A 17,238-nucleotide genomic window follows, 5' to 3' on the forward strand; every position below is an offset into this window, starting at 1 on the left:
ATTTTCTACATCTCCTAGAAATGTCCCCGTAAGAGAGGAGTTCTATGTATCACTTTGCTGTTATAGCTGCACAAGAGCATTATGTCTTTCATGAGAGCAGCACCCAGGAAGTGGAGGTAAGTTTGGACATGCAAACTCAAGTTCCCCGTTGGGCTTACTAAGCAGAATTTTTGTTGACAGATTGGTCGAAACGTTTTGCCTCTGTGGATTGTTTTAAATCCTCTTTAAAAGATCTGATGTATGGATTCATGTTAGTGTTGTTTTGTTTGTCTTCAAAGCAATAGAGTAATGCTGCCAGCTTTGAACTTTGCAAGTCTTGAGAAATGGATGGAGTTGGATAGTTTACTAAACACAGCGCTTACAGCTGTGTTTCATTGAATGCACTTAATGGCAGGCATGACAGACCCATTTGTTCACTTTCGCAGAGTAGTAACTGACTACATTTTCTCTTGGCTGTGGTTCAGCTGAAGTTGCATTGTCCTGTGCATTATTCCCTTTCTCCGCTGCTAAGTCATTACTTTGGAAACCACTGTCCTGTTTTTTTCGGAGGGGGGTTTCCTGGGGGGGCTGGATTGGGATTTTTTTGGTTGGATTATTTCTGTGTTCTTGGTGGGAAGAGGGGGGTTGTATTTTGGTTTTGATTGTTTTGTTTTTTCCCAGGACATGGGTATGTTGGGAGAAATAAGCAATGTTCATTTTTGCTTACTAGTACTAATACAGAGGTTTTCTACAATTTTAGGGTTCAGTTCCAGTATCTTCTTCCTTTCTCCCCACTTCTTCCAGCCTGGCTTTGTCATGATATTTAGTAGGAATTTGTCTTTATGCAAAATGAGCACAGCTGCACTCTAGAACATGTGCATTTTGGCCTTTTAGACCCAGCAAAAATATGAATATGTAATATTTTTAAAAGCTAAAGTGAAATGTGAGTGCCTGATAGCTCAGTAATTTCCATCTCTTATGGTTTATTTGTCTAGGGAGGCAGCAGCAGCTGGAAGCTGAGGACCCATATGTGGAGGCTGATCAAGATTTTCACAGAAGGACAGAGCGTTCTGTGGAACCACCTACGGAGCGACCTGGGGAGAGGAGAATGGCAGAAATGAAGAAACTGTATGGTGCTGAAGCTGCCAAAATCCAAGCAATGGAGGCTGCCATGCAGCTTATCTTTGATAGGAACTGTGACAAAAAGCAGCCCAAATACTGGCCAATTATTCCCCTTAAGCTCTGATGTGGCACAAAAGTGTAGGGATGGGGGCCTCAGTCAGGTTGTGCTGCTGAAACATCAAACTACAAATTTTGGTTTTGGTTGGGCTTTGGGGCAGAGTCTGGCAAGGACAGCATGTGTTTCGTTGGCCTTTGTTTCTTTTACACTTTTGTTGTCAGCAATGCTCAGAGTCCATTCAACCCATAAACAGTGGTCAAGCAGTAACAGGCAGGACAGGAATATCAAACCTGTCTAAAGTCATAAGTTTACTCATTTGATAACCACCTGCCTTGACCATGCATGCAAGAAAAATAACAATGTCTATATTCAGTGAACTGGGAAAACTTAAAACAATGCAAATAAGAAAGAGACCATAGGAATTGTCTGCTTTTACTGTTTAGGAATTTGAGTGATCCCATGTTTCAGTTTCATTTAACACAGTAGCATGGGGATCCTGTTTCACATAGCACAGCTCGAAGTGTTATGTCTGCTAATCTTGGATTTTTTTGAGAACCAGGATCCCACTGGCCAAGATACAACTTATCAAATTACCATAGCCCAGACATTAGAATTATTTTTTCAAACGTTTGTAATAAAGCAGGAAGTTTTTCTTCCAGGCTGATACTTGTCTGCCAGGAGTTTTACTCTAAACCAACATTATATAGAAAATGTTTTAGTGAAGGGGGTGGGAGGGTGGGGCAGAAGCCTCATGTGGCACTGTCTGTTGGAGATCTGTTTAGCAGAAGAGAAACTTGAGAGTTTGCAGCACTATAGGAGACAGTGCCTATAGTGATTTTTTTTTGCTATTCTAATGAAAAGCACCTAACGGGTTTGAAGCCTTAAAGGAGAATTATTAGTTTGGTAGACTACATCTGAGCAACGTGTATGGAGGTGTGGAAGCCAGGTAGCCCTGCAGGCTGTGTCTGGTTTAGGTGCAGCTTTCCAATGCCCACCTGCTCAAGACAAACATAAGCAGGTTGTTGTGCCCCTGTGTGTACTCACCCATCTGCACAGGCTGTTTGGTTCCATTTCTGTCACTTTTTACTTTTGGTCAGTTGTGTTTGCCCCACTAATAGCTAACTGAATGGAGTGAGGCACACAAGTGGTCTGTGTGAGAGAGGCAGAACTGGCCCCTCAAAACCAGTGACTCCTTAAAAAATGGTACCCTGAACACTTCTAAGGACTCTGAACCACTGCTGCTACATCTCATTGTGTGAAGGGCTGTAGTTTGTCTTGCAGAGTTTCCATGCCAGAGCAAAAGAACCTTCTGCTCATTTAAAAGTGACATATCCGTCTGTCTTCCTAGTAACAGAGGAAGGTCACAACTAAAATTCTATCTTCAGTTCATTCTCAGTGTGTCCAGAGTGTGTGAAGTTTGTAAAGCAAACCAGCAGTTGCTGTGCCCTTAGCAGCAGCCAGCTGCAACAAAGCAAGTCTGCAATGCAGTTTGGAATACCTTTGCTTTTACTAGTAGTTGTTTCTTCCAAGCAGCATTTCCATGTCATTTCCACCTCTTTCCCTTCAGATGTGACAAGATGAAGTTCAATTGAACACTGAAGTTAAACAGCCCCCAGTCTTCAAGACTTACTACTGATGTGATTAATCTGAAAAACTTCACTGAGATGGGAGAGGGAAAAGGGTTATTAACAGTGCTGCATTTGTCTTCACTCTTGTTTTTGGTGGGTTTTGTCAAAAATTCAGTGTTTTGTTTGGATTTCCTTTCATTGATCAGATACATTTTCCTTGTAACACTTTGTAATTCACTTTTATATTTTTTAATAAACAAACTTTCGTACTTAGAGCACTTCTGTTCTCATATGCTAAAGCTTTTAGCTGCTGTATTGTTTAAGGAAGATTAAACTTAGAGTAAGAACAGTTTTAACATATGGAAAAGCACAAGGAGTGTTGACAGGACTTTCACAGGAGTGTCAGTCAATACCACACATATATGGTATGGCACAAAATGAATGGGAAGGCTGCTGCATCTACTGGGGGAAAACCCTGTTTCAGATTAATGTGCATAAATCTCTCTGTTCCTATTTGAAATGTTTCCAGTGTGGTAATCATGTTTTCCCTGTGCAGTTCAGTTCAAAAGAAAAAAAAAAAGGAAGAATGGGTAGGACAGGGCTGTTCTTAATTTTCAACACAAGTCCCAGTTCTTACAGTGGTTTATTCTGCACCCAGCTGGTTCTTCTAGCAGAAGCAGAAATTCTGGTCTCCAAAAGTATTTGTGGAGACCTCATACAAGACAAAAATTGAATTCCTTTCCTACTTCACATAAAACATAAAAGAAATATCCTTGCCTTTGGTTCTTTTACTTATTTCGAAGAGTATTTAATGTATTTTCGTGAGGTTAGAAGTAGAGAGAACTGGATGAAATGTTCCCTAGGAACTATGTACTAAGGCCTGAAAGGGAGGAATACACTACTGTAGACTTGAGTTGCTGCCAAGTTATATCATTTCAGAGGATGGGCCAGTGCTGGTATTTGGCCATCTGTCCCCTTTTGCTGGTAATTCAGCGAAACTTGCAAATTCTGTGTTGCATTTCTTTAACTGTCTCCCATGTCATTTTGCATTTCTAAGAAATGTCTCACATAAATACAGGTGATCATGGAAGAAATGCAACAGCAACTCAAAAATGCCAGTTCAGTCATCTGTAACATACCCCTTTCTTGCCCATATGTAGGATCCTGCAGTCCTTAACCATGAGACCATGTGCACCTTTTCCCCCCCCAAGATACAAAGTTATGCCAGCCTCTTGACTAGAATGCAACTGTGATGCTGCACACCTGATTCTTCCTTGTACAGAACTTTGCACCTTCACTTTCAGTTATGCCAACTGCTTGTATAGTCCTGCCCAAAGGGAATTCTTCACTTGCTGGTGGTGCTATATCTCATGAGCTTTCCCAGCTCCAACGGAAGGAAGTACACCCTGAAACCACAAGTTGTCGTACAGTTAGTCTTAATTTCAGAAACTGGTTTCCTCATTTATTATGGGCAAATCTGTGAATCACCCTTATTTTCTGGAGGAGAGTTTGTTATTTGTTGAAGACGCTGTGAAGATTGGAGAAAAGCGTAGTAGGTCTTTTCTACTGAAAGCATATTTAAAAGAAATTAAAAAACCCTTTCAGAACTGGCACGGTATAAATTTAATGTCCAAATGAAGCAATGACCTCTGTGTTTCCTACTGAAAGAAAACCAGCTTTCTTTTATGCATTGGTGACATTGTCAAGAGTTCATATTCTTTTAGAATTATCTCCCCATAAAGCAGCTGACAGCTCAGTATGTCTGCGTGTACAGCCAACCTGAGAAGACATTCAACCATTTTGCTGAGTGTAACTTCTCTCAGTCAGCATTATGGGTAAGTATTCATTCTGTTTGACAGTGGTCTGGTTAATGACTAGCTGCAAATATCTCATGCTAGGTAGAAGCTTTAATAAAAAACAACCTAAATTTCCGTAACAGCCTTTGTGAAGGATAAATACTTACATAATCCATATGGGTTTGTTCCCTTGTGTCTTTTTCTCTTTGTAGAAGCTCCTCAACTATTCATTATGTGAAATACATTGCACATATTGGTACCTTCATCTCTGTTGCACTAATAGTATTCCAACTCTTTGAATAAATTGAGAAAAGCAAGACACTGATTCAGCTGCTTAAATTTCAAGTTTTAAAGTGTGATTTTTGGCATGCTGGACTGAACACTTTGGCTGAAAGAATTACAGAGGAGCCAAGATTATTGCCCAAAATGTGAAATAGAGCCTATTAAAAGGAAACATCCAGAACTCTGTTTTCTTTCTGGTTGCTTTAAAGTGTAAGCCTCTGGGAAATATACTATTTGATAAATAATGCATTCATGCTGTGACAAAATTCTGTTTTCATGCTTGTGTGCTAATTAATCTACTGTCTAACCTCTCCTATGCTCCTGCCTGGATAGTGGAAAGGAAAGAAATTCTTTGGGGCTCTTTCTGAGGTAGAACAGCAGTCTGTAAGAGAGACTCAGCTGCTCCTGAGGGATGGTTATAGCCAGAGCATGCACAGGACTTCACAACTCTTCATATATTCTCACATAGCTGGAATTGCTGAGCTGGTACACAGACTTTGATAGACCATGACGTTGCCATCTGGATATTGTCTTGGAGACCTAGGTATCATAGCAGAAGAATTGCTTGGAAGCAATCCTTTCTTTGGAGTAGGTGAGCACACAGGCATCAGCCTCAACTTAATTTCAGCAGGGCGGGAGCTGCTTAGAAGTCTTGCTTGGCCAAAAATGGAGAAAGACTTACTTGTCTTGTGCTTGCAGGGTGTAACTGAGTTTCCCTGTGCATGGATTCTATTACATAGTCACAGAAGGATTATTTTTTCCCCTTTAATCATGAATCTTTATCTTCTAAGAAGGCAAACAAGCACAGTAAATAAGAATATATGTAGTTTTGAAAAGAAAATACTTTTCAGCCTAACAGTGACAATACCACTGGTTTGCTAAACTAAATCAAGATCTTTTGCCTACAAAGCCTTTTGAAAAGCCAGAACATACATAACTGCTATCTCCATGACTGGTTTTTACAGCAATCCCAAGACATACCTTTGAGGGGAGGAAGGGATGAGAAAAGTGAAAAGGATGGGTAGAGATTTTTTCCAAATGGAGTCAGAAGTGGTCCTCCTTAACTTCTAGAATTTGTATTAAATAAAAGCAACAGTTTTTCAACTTAATAAAGATGTGAGGCATAAGTCTATGAGGGGCTGTTAAAAATGAGTTACATCACTGTCTTGGGATGTCCCTCAGCCACACCTTCCTGGAAGTTAGGAAGGAGTGACAAAATACTGCTTTACTTATGGAGTTTTTGTATATTGTCCTCTGGACAGCTGCCATGGGGTAATGGCATAGGAAGATAACTGGGTTTCTGGTCTGTTTGTAGAGATGTTTAGAGTCTTTCCCCATGCTTATACTGAAGATCAAGGTCAAAATACCAGACTTGAGTTTCAGCTTTTGGCTATTTCATGCATCCTTTTTTAATAGGTACAGAAATTGCTCTGTCGCTCTTAGCAAAGTTTACTGTCACTGAAGTCCAAAGGAGTCAAGTTGGAAGAGACCTACCTCTGTGCTGTTTAATGTAACCCAGTTTATTTGTTTTTTAGTCAGCCCTTTTGGTCTAGACTTGTACAAGTATCCAACTAGAAAAAGTCTGTGCCTTGTATTTAATTAATTTTCATTCTTGCATAGCTGTCTTACTCCCCTCCTTTGCATTAGACAGGAAAAGATTTGAGTCATCATGTCTAGTTTTTGCTACCTCTGACAACTACATCATCTAATACATTTCAGAAACTAATTAGGAAATTCCACTTCCTGTCACCTCCACTTCTGCTAGTTAAGACTGCAGGGCCTGCTTCTCACTTACAAAACAATAAAGTATTGGGAATGCCATGAGTTTAAGTTGTCCTTTGTCAGAAATATCCAAACAATGTAAGTGCAGGTACAGATTATGTATTTTGGGCTTTTTTTTGTATTAATTACAGTCCTCTAATATCCTCCCCCCTGGACAGAAGGAATGGAGTTAGTGTTGTGACAGAAATAAGTGCCTGAAGTATGTTTTTACTTAAGCAAGAGCTCTGATATCAAAGGCCACACTTCTGGTCTGTAGCATATTCTATGAAGTGGCTGAGTAATAGCTGAAGGCTCCCATTCCATTGTCCTTTCATGAAAAGTGCTGAGGTTGACCTAAAACTTAAGCCAGTTGTGCTACGATGCACTTGAAACACACAAGTTTGATGAGTTACTCCAAACAGAATAGTCGTTACATGACTCCACAATATAAATCTGGACTGTAAACCAAGAACAATCAAAAAAAAAAACCCAAAAAACCAACAACCTCAAGGCATTACATTATTGCATCTGGGAAGATATTTTAATATTCATTACTTTTTATCAATTTTCTATGTATCTGTTGATGAATTTAGGATTTCCAGACCTCACTGCAAGATCACACTGCACCAGAAGACAAGAAAGTATTTGTTGAGCAAACAAGACATTTTCATTTGCACTGCTCTGCCTCAGTTCTGTGTTTCAGTAGTACCACAGCTGCTTTGTGGTCCTGTTTTGGTGTCACTGCCCTGCATTTTCAGAGGCAAACAGAAGACCTTCCTTGGCCCCTCCTCTGAGAAGCCCTGTAGCTGAGCAGCACTCATGGCAGATGTTTTTATCATTACATACTGTCCTTGTAGAGCTTGTTATCTTTTTCTGCAAACTGTACTGCCTTCCTCTGCAAACCAGGATGCTCAGTGTGAGATACGTGGGACATGACAGTCCCATGGCAACAGGCTGTGATACCATAAATGCCAGATGATGAACTCATTTCAGGGACACACCAGAAAGAATATCAGCATTGTGGTATAGAAAGTTCTTACTCCAGACCTACTGTAGAGAAAATGACAGGCAAAATGAAGTGCTCACTTTTCCCTCCTTTGCTTTTTCTGTTGAGCAGATCCCTCTTAAGGTCACCCACAGCTCCAGTGAGAAAACAAACATTTATCTCTGGAGTGCCAAAGGGCTTCTATGTATAACTTTTAATGAAATTAGTTATTTGCCCTTCCCAAGTGTGTTTTACTATACAGACCTGCTTTAGAAAGATGTCCTGTACTTTCCCTGTCAAGAGCAGTTAAATCTTGTTAGGAAAAAGAGCTGCCTTATTGTCCCTTCCCTTTTATAACTGTTTTAGTCTAGTACTGTTACTTGCATTATTCAAGTCTAGCAGAATGAAATCTGTTTCTATGGCATGGCTATGGCTAAAGCTTTTTTGTGGTAAGTACATTGACAATAATGAGCTGTACTAGTTACTTGATGGAAACTCATTCCAGGCACAGCCTGCAGTGCGATAGTCCCCATCAGCATGACAGAATTGTTGACTTCAATCCAAGAAGATACTGCATCCTAATGGAATAAAACATACCAACATACCATATTGTTGAAATTTTTAGTACCTTACTAAAAACCAGTAATTAAACAGTTTTGTTTTGCTACTTTAAATTCCGTCATGCCAGGCTTTTGAAGCCTGAATTTATGTAAAACCACTATAATGCTAGAAAACATTGAGCAGAATCTCAAGTACAATACAGATTTTTTTTTTCCTTGTAGGGTGCCCAAAATTATTATAATAATTGTAAAGAAAATTTATCAAAAATTATGTTGTGTTTGTTGGTTTTCCAACATGATTTTAATTTCCTGGTTTCCAGAATTAAAATTTGAGTGGGTTGTTTTTTATATACATCTGAGGCAACCTTTAAAATGTTGAGTGGCTTAGCAGCCTCACTTTCAAGGCCTGAAATAACATCTGAATATATACTAAACGTAGGAAAAAATTCTACACTGCCTCTCCCACCAGTGCCATCCCCGCAAAGCTACCTGAAATTGAATGGATATGCACTGTGATGCATTTCTCTGGCCACATCCATAATACTTTTTATCTCCAAGGATCCATCCAGCTGAGCAGTTTCCTGGGTTTCTCTTTACCTCAGTCCTTTTCGGCACACTTATCCTCTCTTCTTGCTCCCTCATCTTCTTTTTCACAAAGGCTCCTTCCTAACTTGTGTCCCTCCACCCCCACACATGCTCTTCTGCAGCCTGGTGATGCTGTCTCAGTTCCTACCCTCCTGTCTGCTTCTCACACGAAGGGCAAAAAATGTTGCCTGGACACTCAGTAGCCAGCAGAGCAAATGAAAAGGACTAATCTGGATTACCAGATTTTTCTGGTCAGTGCCCCTGGCACCATGAACACTGAAAGCAGAAAGTGCCAGACCCTTCCCACAGCATTGTCCCTGACCTGTCAGTGAGTGAGGGAAAATCACTCTCTCCTCTTTTCCTACCTAAGAGGCAAATTTCCTTGCTACTGTGTGAGTGGTGGGAATTGTGTCGCTGCCAGTTCATTTCTCCCCACTCCAGTCAATCACCCAAAGCCTTTCTAAAGTTGCAGAGCAATGAACCACCACAATCCTGTTGAACACCAGGGGAAGTTTTTGTAAGGCTTGCTCCTAGTGGGAGAAACAATTGCTGGATACAGTGCCTGAACTTCACAATCCATCTGTTTAATTTACAGTGTGGCTCAACTCTACATCTTTGTCAACTCCACCTCCAATGGCAAGGCTCAACTGTAACTTGGGAGCTCAGCCATTTGGAAGACCAACCGGGCAACTGTGATCTATTCCCACCCAGCAGATGAGGACGTTGCTAAGGCAGTTTCTTGATGTGAGAATGATTTTATCTCTTTTTCTCTCTTTTCAGCCCTCTCGGCCAGCTGGCATCCCATTTTCTACTTTTCCAGCGGGCTTTGGTTCAGCTTGGCGTGATCCTTCAGAGTGGGAGCAGTAGCCCATTTAAAGCTTAAAACACATAAAGACTAACTGGCTGGAACCCCAGAGAACAACCTAGCAAGGGGCTGATGAGGGCACTTAGCCAGACCATCTCCAAAACACTATTGTTAAAAGAACCTGATACGCATGTTAAGTAAATATCAAATATGCAAAACCCAGCACATGTAACACATAGCTAATAGCATAAGGTAACAGGCTTTATCTCCAAATAAATAATAGCACCCTCATAGCCACAAGCAGTTTCACTATTTTCTATTCACTTTCAATGTCCTCTGGATGGGTCATACCTATAACATAATAAAACTCTCACAGCCCCCAGCAGGACTAGGATTTAGTGTTAAACCCTAGCTAAAATGAGGGAAAGAAATTTCTCTTGCACACACATAGGCAAAAACTCTAGAATAAATGTGATCCAGGAAGTGATTATATAAAGGCATTGATCATTTCATTTGCATATAAAATAATAACAACAAGAACGGAAGCTAAATTATCCCATATATACAGAAACCCTGGATGTTCAGGCTTGGCTATTCATTATTCTCTTGTCATAAAGCAATTCAGTCTGCAGCTGCATTTCTCTTACAAATCCAATTCAATCAAGAGAACCGAAACATCATTAGCAAACCCACTGATTTATCCACCACTAAAGTGCTGATACAGGCTTCTGTTCCTGATGCTAATAAATTTTCTGCATAGGAGTGTTTGTTCTCTCTAAGGATCTCGCATTATTCTAATGGCTACAGATTTCTAATTTAACACATGATTTTTTAAGCCACAGGTTCAAAACCTGTGAGAGTCATAGCAGAAAAGGACACAAGCCCAGGCCTTGTACCCATTTGCCTCAGAGATGTGGCTGGATTTAGCTGCAGGTGAAGCAGCACTTGGTCCTTAGAAAATTGCTGTAGTAAGACTTTATTTTTCTTTCTGAAATAAAGCCATTGCCTCCTGTTTTGCTCATCACTTCCTCTCACTGGGCTTGCCTGCAGAGCCTTGTATTCCTCTCTGTGCCTTTCCCTGGCTCCTGCTTGGTTTGTTGCCTTAATTGCCAGCCTGCCAGGCTTATTTACCTCTGCCTCAAACCTCTCTTCTCCTGTAGAACTGCAGGAAATGCTCTGAAAACCCCTGGTGGGTGTTGTCTCCTGTTCCTCCTGCACATCATCTACCACTGGGGTTCTGTGTGGTCTCATCTGAGCTCATCACAGCATCATCTCATTGATACTTTCATATGCATGAGCCCGTACACAGTATTTCAAGTCCTGAGCATGTACTTCTGTGTCCTCTTCAAGGTGAGCTTCAAATAGGGAGTGCCTATGGGGTGTTAGAAGTAACATTGTCTTTTGGGAAGAATTTCTCAAGCTGCAGTTTCCATAACTTTTTTAATAGCCTTGGGTCACTTTGTCTGTCAGGTTGATGTGATGTTTGGTTAACGTTCAAGGCTATCTAGCAGTTAAGAAGTACGCATGTTCGGCCTGAACTTTTTTTTCTTTAAGTACAAAAAGTAAGAATCCAGATCCACCTATGACAGTAGAATGTGTTTGCTATAGCTTTAATAAAAAGTTTAATTACATCCCTCACTTGGTAGGATATTATTTTTCTATTTGTTGAACATGATGTTCAGGATAACAAGAATCAGATAACAAGAGTCTTAAAAAAGAGTTCTTTATTTAAAAAATACAGGCTCTCTGATCTATCCTATGCTTGCTATAAATTAAAGACAAAATTATTACCAGTGTAAGATATTTGACACTTTAATTTACTTACTTTTTCATCTCTCCTAACTGAAGAATGGATATTTATGGATGACTAGTGTGTTCTGTTTTTATATTTTTAATCACATACTCATGCATTTGTAACAAAAATTGCTGTTTGGACTGAAAGGAAGAGGAAAATACTCATGTTTAGAATAGCTGTTTGGATTTTTTTAAGGGGAAAATTCACCATGTTTATGGTTTAGGCTAGGGAATGAGAAGTTAAACTAATATTCCAAACTCAATATTTAATATCAAAACATCATCTCATTGTTAATTTTCAAGTTCCTCAGTACATTTATCCTGGTTGAGTTTTCCAGGAGGGTTCTCACCCATCTGACCAGAGTGAGCTGTGCTGTTTTACTCCTGAGTGTCACATTTCTGGCAGGTGTTTGGCTTTTTGTGAAGTCAGAAGGAGGCAAAGTGTTTCCATAATGTCAGCAGACATGAAACCACACCTTCCTTCCAAAACCCAAACCTTCCTCACTGAGCTGATGGAGGATGTTGTGTCTTAGTCCCATTTCCGTTATTTCCCATTGAAAAACCAGCTCCCATAGGTCCCACAGCCCAGGACGCCCATCTCCTGCAGCCTGTTGGCACTGTGGGCACGTTACACCATTGCTGAGTCACTGAGTCATTCCCATTTTTTCTCCAACACATTACATTTATGCCACAAACCACCACTCTGGGAATAGCCATTTGCCAGAACTGGACTCTGCAAAGAAGGAAGAGCAGTACAGATGCAATAAAACATAGTGTGTATGGGGAGGAAAATCTCCAACACAAAACCCCAAACAGCATTTTGGATTGTGTATTAGTAGAAAGCTGAAGCTGAGTAGAGCAGCCCATTAGAATAAAATTTAACTCGGCTTTGTGATACAGTTTAAGGCACTGTTCATGTTTACAGAGCAGCATGAAAACCTTCTGTAATAACTTATGAGTTTGTGCCTATAGACAGAATTGAAAAAATGACTAAAATGAAATCAGCTGACTGTTACTCAGCCTCCACTGCCCAACTAGATCAGGAAAAGTGTTAAAACAACTCCTGCAAAATTTTCCTTCCCAGCTCTTTGAGTTTAATTTTCAGTTTGCAAAAAAAGGCACCTGAGAATGTTCTTAAATGTGCTCTGTGCCTGCCATCAAAGCAGTTTTCTACTTTGGAAAAAGAGAGTGAGCCTTGTCTCAAAATGTACTTTTGCCAGAAATTCTGTCCTGATTAGGCTGCCTTGGAGCATGTACTTGGATGGGTGCCATACTGAAGTTATTGGATGGCAGCCAAATGTTCAACACTCTTAAAATAAAGTCTATTCCCTTAATTTGCAGTGCAACAGAAAACTGAGGTTAAATCTATTGATGCCACTGGAGGGTGGGGCTAACATACATATGTATGCAATTATTTTCAGGATATTGCAGTGAGTGCATATAGGCTCACACAGAAGTTGCTCTGAAGTTTAGTACTAATGTTCCTTGGGTGTATTTTGCCCCTCCCTGGTTTCTTCATTCGTAAATTATTCCACATTCAAATTTCCCCACTGGTACTAACAAAAATGTTGGGTAATCCATACATTGGAGTTATCCCCTTCTAAAGACTGGCCTCTCCAGGCAACATGATCCTACCCCACAAGAACTTAGCAAAGCACTTCAGTAAATGTTTATATCCAAGCCTTCTAGACTCAACTCATCTCTGATGAATCTCAGGTGCATTTTCAAGCCTAAATGCTTTAGAATGAGACATGTGGAAGAATGCCTTCACAGGATTATTGTATCGTGATTCACGTAACAGAAGATAAGAAGACTTCTCTTTCTCAGTTGGAGAAAGACTTGTCAGCATTTCTCATCTACATTTCACAGATCCATCGAGGAGGATGAAATGAGATGGGCTCCACATGGAAGGAAAGGTTGTATCCACTTGTGTTTTTTCTGTATAACAGTAATCTGTTTCAGATATGTTAATTTACTCTTTCACTCACAAGCTTTCTGCTCTACCTAATGCTTTACTGAGACATTCATGCTCTTTCAGACCTCATGCTGTCTCCTACATAGTTCCCTACCAGGTGTGGGTTATCTATGTGGCATGCAGAGAGAGAAAGGCACAGAAGCAAGAGTGTATATCCAGAATAAAATAGCTAATATCGTAATTTTCCTTCTGGTGCCCCCAAGACCTGGATCTCTCATGGACACTCACAGTATATCCATACACATAAATACAAAATGCTGTTCTTAGAGTGAGGTCCCTCATGTAGGGAAAGTGAAAAGTGGTTCTTTAGGTGCCAGAGATCCTAATCAACATACTAATTTTTCATTTCCAATGATATCTTCTAATATTATTTTGTACCTCCAAAATCACAAAGTGACATTGTTTATTCCATAAGTAACTTAGAGTATATAAGTATTGAGATTAGTCTATATTTTAACACTGAAGATGTATTTAGTACTCCATAATTAACACCAAAATAGTAATCACTAATTTTCAGATAAAATTAACTATGCTGCATTGGGAAAAGATACACATTCTGTTGAATATATAATTATATATTTTCTAAAGCAATCACAGCTTATATTTACATATTGAGAAACAGTTTTTGGAAATGTGACCTACTTGGTAATAAGAAACTATTTTCATTTTGAAGACTATTTCTTACACTATTATACTTGAATATTAAATTCCAGAAGGAGTACCTACCTGCTGGCTAAACTGTATCAAATTACTCCTCATTTTTTATCTTTTCCTTTCTCTCTTTTCCCCCAGACTACAAAGTACCAATGATCTGAACAATTTTGTTCAGCATTTTGCTGGATGAGCTTTGCAAACAGCTCTCTTCAGTGAACACTAAGAAAGGGGTTTGGTAGCAGCAGTTGGATTCTAAAGTGGATCAGCTTCACATAACAGGTACAAACGGCCCAAGAGAATATGAGTCATTGCCCTTAATCTACATTGAGATGCTGAGAGGTGACCAAAAAGGTCATCCCTTCTTTACACAGAGATGACAGTATAAAGTGATTCAATTGTCACCTTACCTCTTTTTAAATATCTGTAGCCTCTGTAACGCCACTTTGAAAAGAAGATCACATGGGAGAGAAAAACCCCAGTATGCCTTAACTGTAAGTGGAATCATAGAAGCTCAACACAGAGGATGGATGAACCCCCCTTGAGGAAGGCCAGAGAGAACACTCACTACAACTAAACCCAGTTTTTATCACTTCTGATTTCCTTAAATATAAAATACACTTCTGTTGACATTCAAAAGCAGGCTTTTTTATGGGTTCCTGATTTTACAAGGTTTTGGAAATTTGCAGGATTTTTGCCAAAGCATAGGAGTGGCACCCTATACACTCACTCTAACAGCCTGGAAAGTGGCAATGACTGCTATCCACTGACAGTGACTGTGTAGTAGTCAGAACAGGTAATATCATGATTAACCACTAGCTTCACTATAGCAGAGGGAGCCATGGGAAGAGGCCTTGTATACAGCCAATGTGGGAGCTGAGAACTCACTAAAGCACGCAATGCAACCATTAGAATGTCTTTTTGTCAAACCACTGTCTTTATTGCAACTGAATGTTTAGTCAAAGCTAAAATATAAGGTGTAAAGATACTGCCTTTGACTCTGTTTTAAATAGGGAAGGTTTCATACTTAGGGCAGTCTAGTCAGACAGCCAGAGGAAGGACAGTAGGAGTGGAAACCAGAAGCAAACAGACAGTGGCAGCTATCGCACTTTTTTGTCCACAAGGAAAACAGGGACTCAGTTTACAGCTAGGATGGTCTGCAGTGAAGAAGTGAAGAAACAGATTGAGCCTGGTAAAAGAAAGCAACAAAAAATTTATTATGTGCAATGAGACTTGCCTTGCTTTCAAAATCTCTTTCACCACTGACTGCTGGAAATGGTCAAATATGGTAAAATACAACATTTCAGACTGATGGCACACCCTCAGTTAGAACTATTGAGACCTTCACATGCCATCTTACCTCTTCTTGACTGATCTTGAAATTGCAGTTAAATTTCCTTCTGCACATCAGATAGCCTCTTTAAAACATCTCCAGAGATGAACACACTGCTTTGGACTAGTTTAGGAGATACTCCGTGCATATTGCTACAGGGAGTGAATGTGTCTCTTGAAATACGTGGTATCATCACATTAGTATTAGAGTCTCACTACATCGAGAGGAATGTTCACAGATTACCTAAACTATGGAAAATGTTTTGAGCACCCAGTGGAGACAAGGGCATTAACCAAAGGAGAATTCTAACCTTCGCTTTCATTTTTATAGTTCAAATCTGCAACAATACCAGGTCATTTTATAATCCCATGATGTCAAGATTGTCTGTGTAATTTACAGCAGGCCTTTAGCCCTACCTTCGAGCTACAAGCTGTAACACCCAAGGAGCCATTCAGCTACAGACACTCGCTAAAATCCTGTACACTCAAGCCTTTCTTCTCTTCACTGTGTACTAGACAAAAGAGCATGAGCATGGGCCAGAATCCAGCTGGAATTCCCAACTAGGGAAATACCTATTTCTACAGACATCTTGATTCTGAAATTAAATCTATTAGTTTCCATTCCTAGTAGAAATTTCAGCCAAGTATTCTATTCCTGTCTTCTTGACCCCAAAGGAGTATTGTAATGTAGTTTTGCTTAAGGAAACAAAACTTCTGACATCAGCCCTGTCAATTCCTCTCTTCACTTGTCAGAGACTCAGTATCTCTGTGAATGGAAATCCCCATTGACTGCTGAGCCATAACCAATATTTGGACAGCTGTTCATTGCTTTACTCTTTGGAGAGAAAAATTACCAACATTTCTGAGGATGACAGAAAGGAAGTCCCTCCTCTCACTGCAAATGTTTTAATATGGACAACTTCTGCACTACCATAGGAATGTCTACTTTGGTGTAAGTATGTAAACCCAACCTGGACAGCACTGATCAATGTCCCTTGAGGAACTAGTCCCATGGATTTCAACGATGCAGCTACCCAGAAGTGCAAGCAGAGTCTGAATCAGGGACATTTTTCAGATTCTAATATAAATCCAGAACTATGCTGCAAGAGCTTCACAGAATATAAATTTAACGAAACAATGTATTTTTAAAAAGAAAATTATTTTATACCCTCACCAGCACATAGTGCTGCACACAGTGGGATGTTCTTTCCATTTGCCTTCAGTTCCCACCATATTTAGTGATATTTAGTGCCACTCTAGTTAAGGGTCATGTGCTATTTCCATAATTAATCTAATTTTTCAAAGGTGCATAGCTCATCTACTTTAATTCCCAGTAGGGTCTGTAAGAAGCTTGCTAGTGAACAGCTTTGCTATGATTTTTTTCCCTATCTTTACAAAATGGCTTACTGCATCAATCCACTTATTACCTCTTAGAGAAGAGGCATCCACTCTATGATCCCAAAGTGCTTGTGTGGTGGTGTGCCCGTAGTTCTTACCGGAAAAACATGTATGTTCCTTAATGAGTGAAAAAGTCTCTGATCATTTTGGCCTGAGAGACTAGGATTTTTATTTTAATGGAAAGGAAACCACACATTAACATTGCAATTTTTTTATGTGAGCACACACATACATTACTTCAGGAGCAGGGGCCTGAAATCACAGGCAAAGTACAAATTGATTTCCTTGAAAATTAGTGTTCACACTTTTGTCGATCCTTTGTCTTTGTGTTTTATTAACGTGTTCTTAAGCAATCTATCTCATTTAAAGTGAATAATATAATTACATAATTGAATAGATTGATTTGTTAGTGATCATGGGAAAATATGAAATATATCCTTATACTTCACATAAATAACAGAAAATGAGGGTATTACTGTTGTCACAAAGACAAAGGATGTGCATGCCAAGTACTCAATTCATGTAAATCACCACAATCAGATTGATATTAGTCACTGTAGATGCACTTACTCTGACTAAAGCACTGG

The 17,238-nt window shown here is 39.7% G+C and overlaps 1 protein-coding gene across 2 annotated transcripts in view; it reads left to right on the forward strand.

Annotated features, from left to right (window-relative positions):
• Positions 1–1,878, forward strand: part of GEMIN8 (gem nuclear organelle associated protein 8) — a 28,660-nt gene extending 26,782 nt beyond the window's left edge. For both annotated transcript variants that reach the window (XM_071559280.1, XM_071559347.1), the window contains exon 5: positions 975–1,878. In XM_071559280.1, the coding sequence (XP_071415381.1) occupies positions 975–1,225 (251 nt within the window). In that variant the 3' untranslated portion in view covers positions 1,226–1,878. The remainder of the gene's footprint in view (positions 1–974) is intronic.
• Positions 1,879–17,238: the final 15,360 nt, after the last annotated feature.

This window comes from Pithys albifrons, chromosome 1, assembly GCF_047495875.1.
Source record: "Pithys albifrons albifrons isolate INPA30051 chromosome 1, PitAlb_v1, whole genome shotgun sequence".
In the NCBI taxonomy this organism is placed as follows: domain Eukaryota; kingdom Metazoa; phylum Chordata; class Aves; order Passeriformes; family Thamnophilidae; genus Pithys; species Pithys albifrons.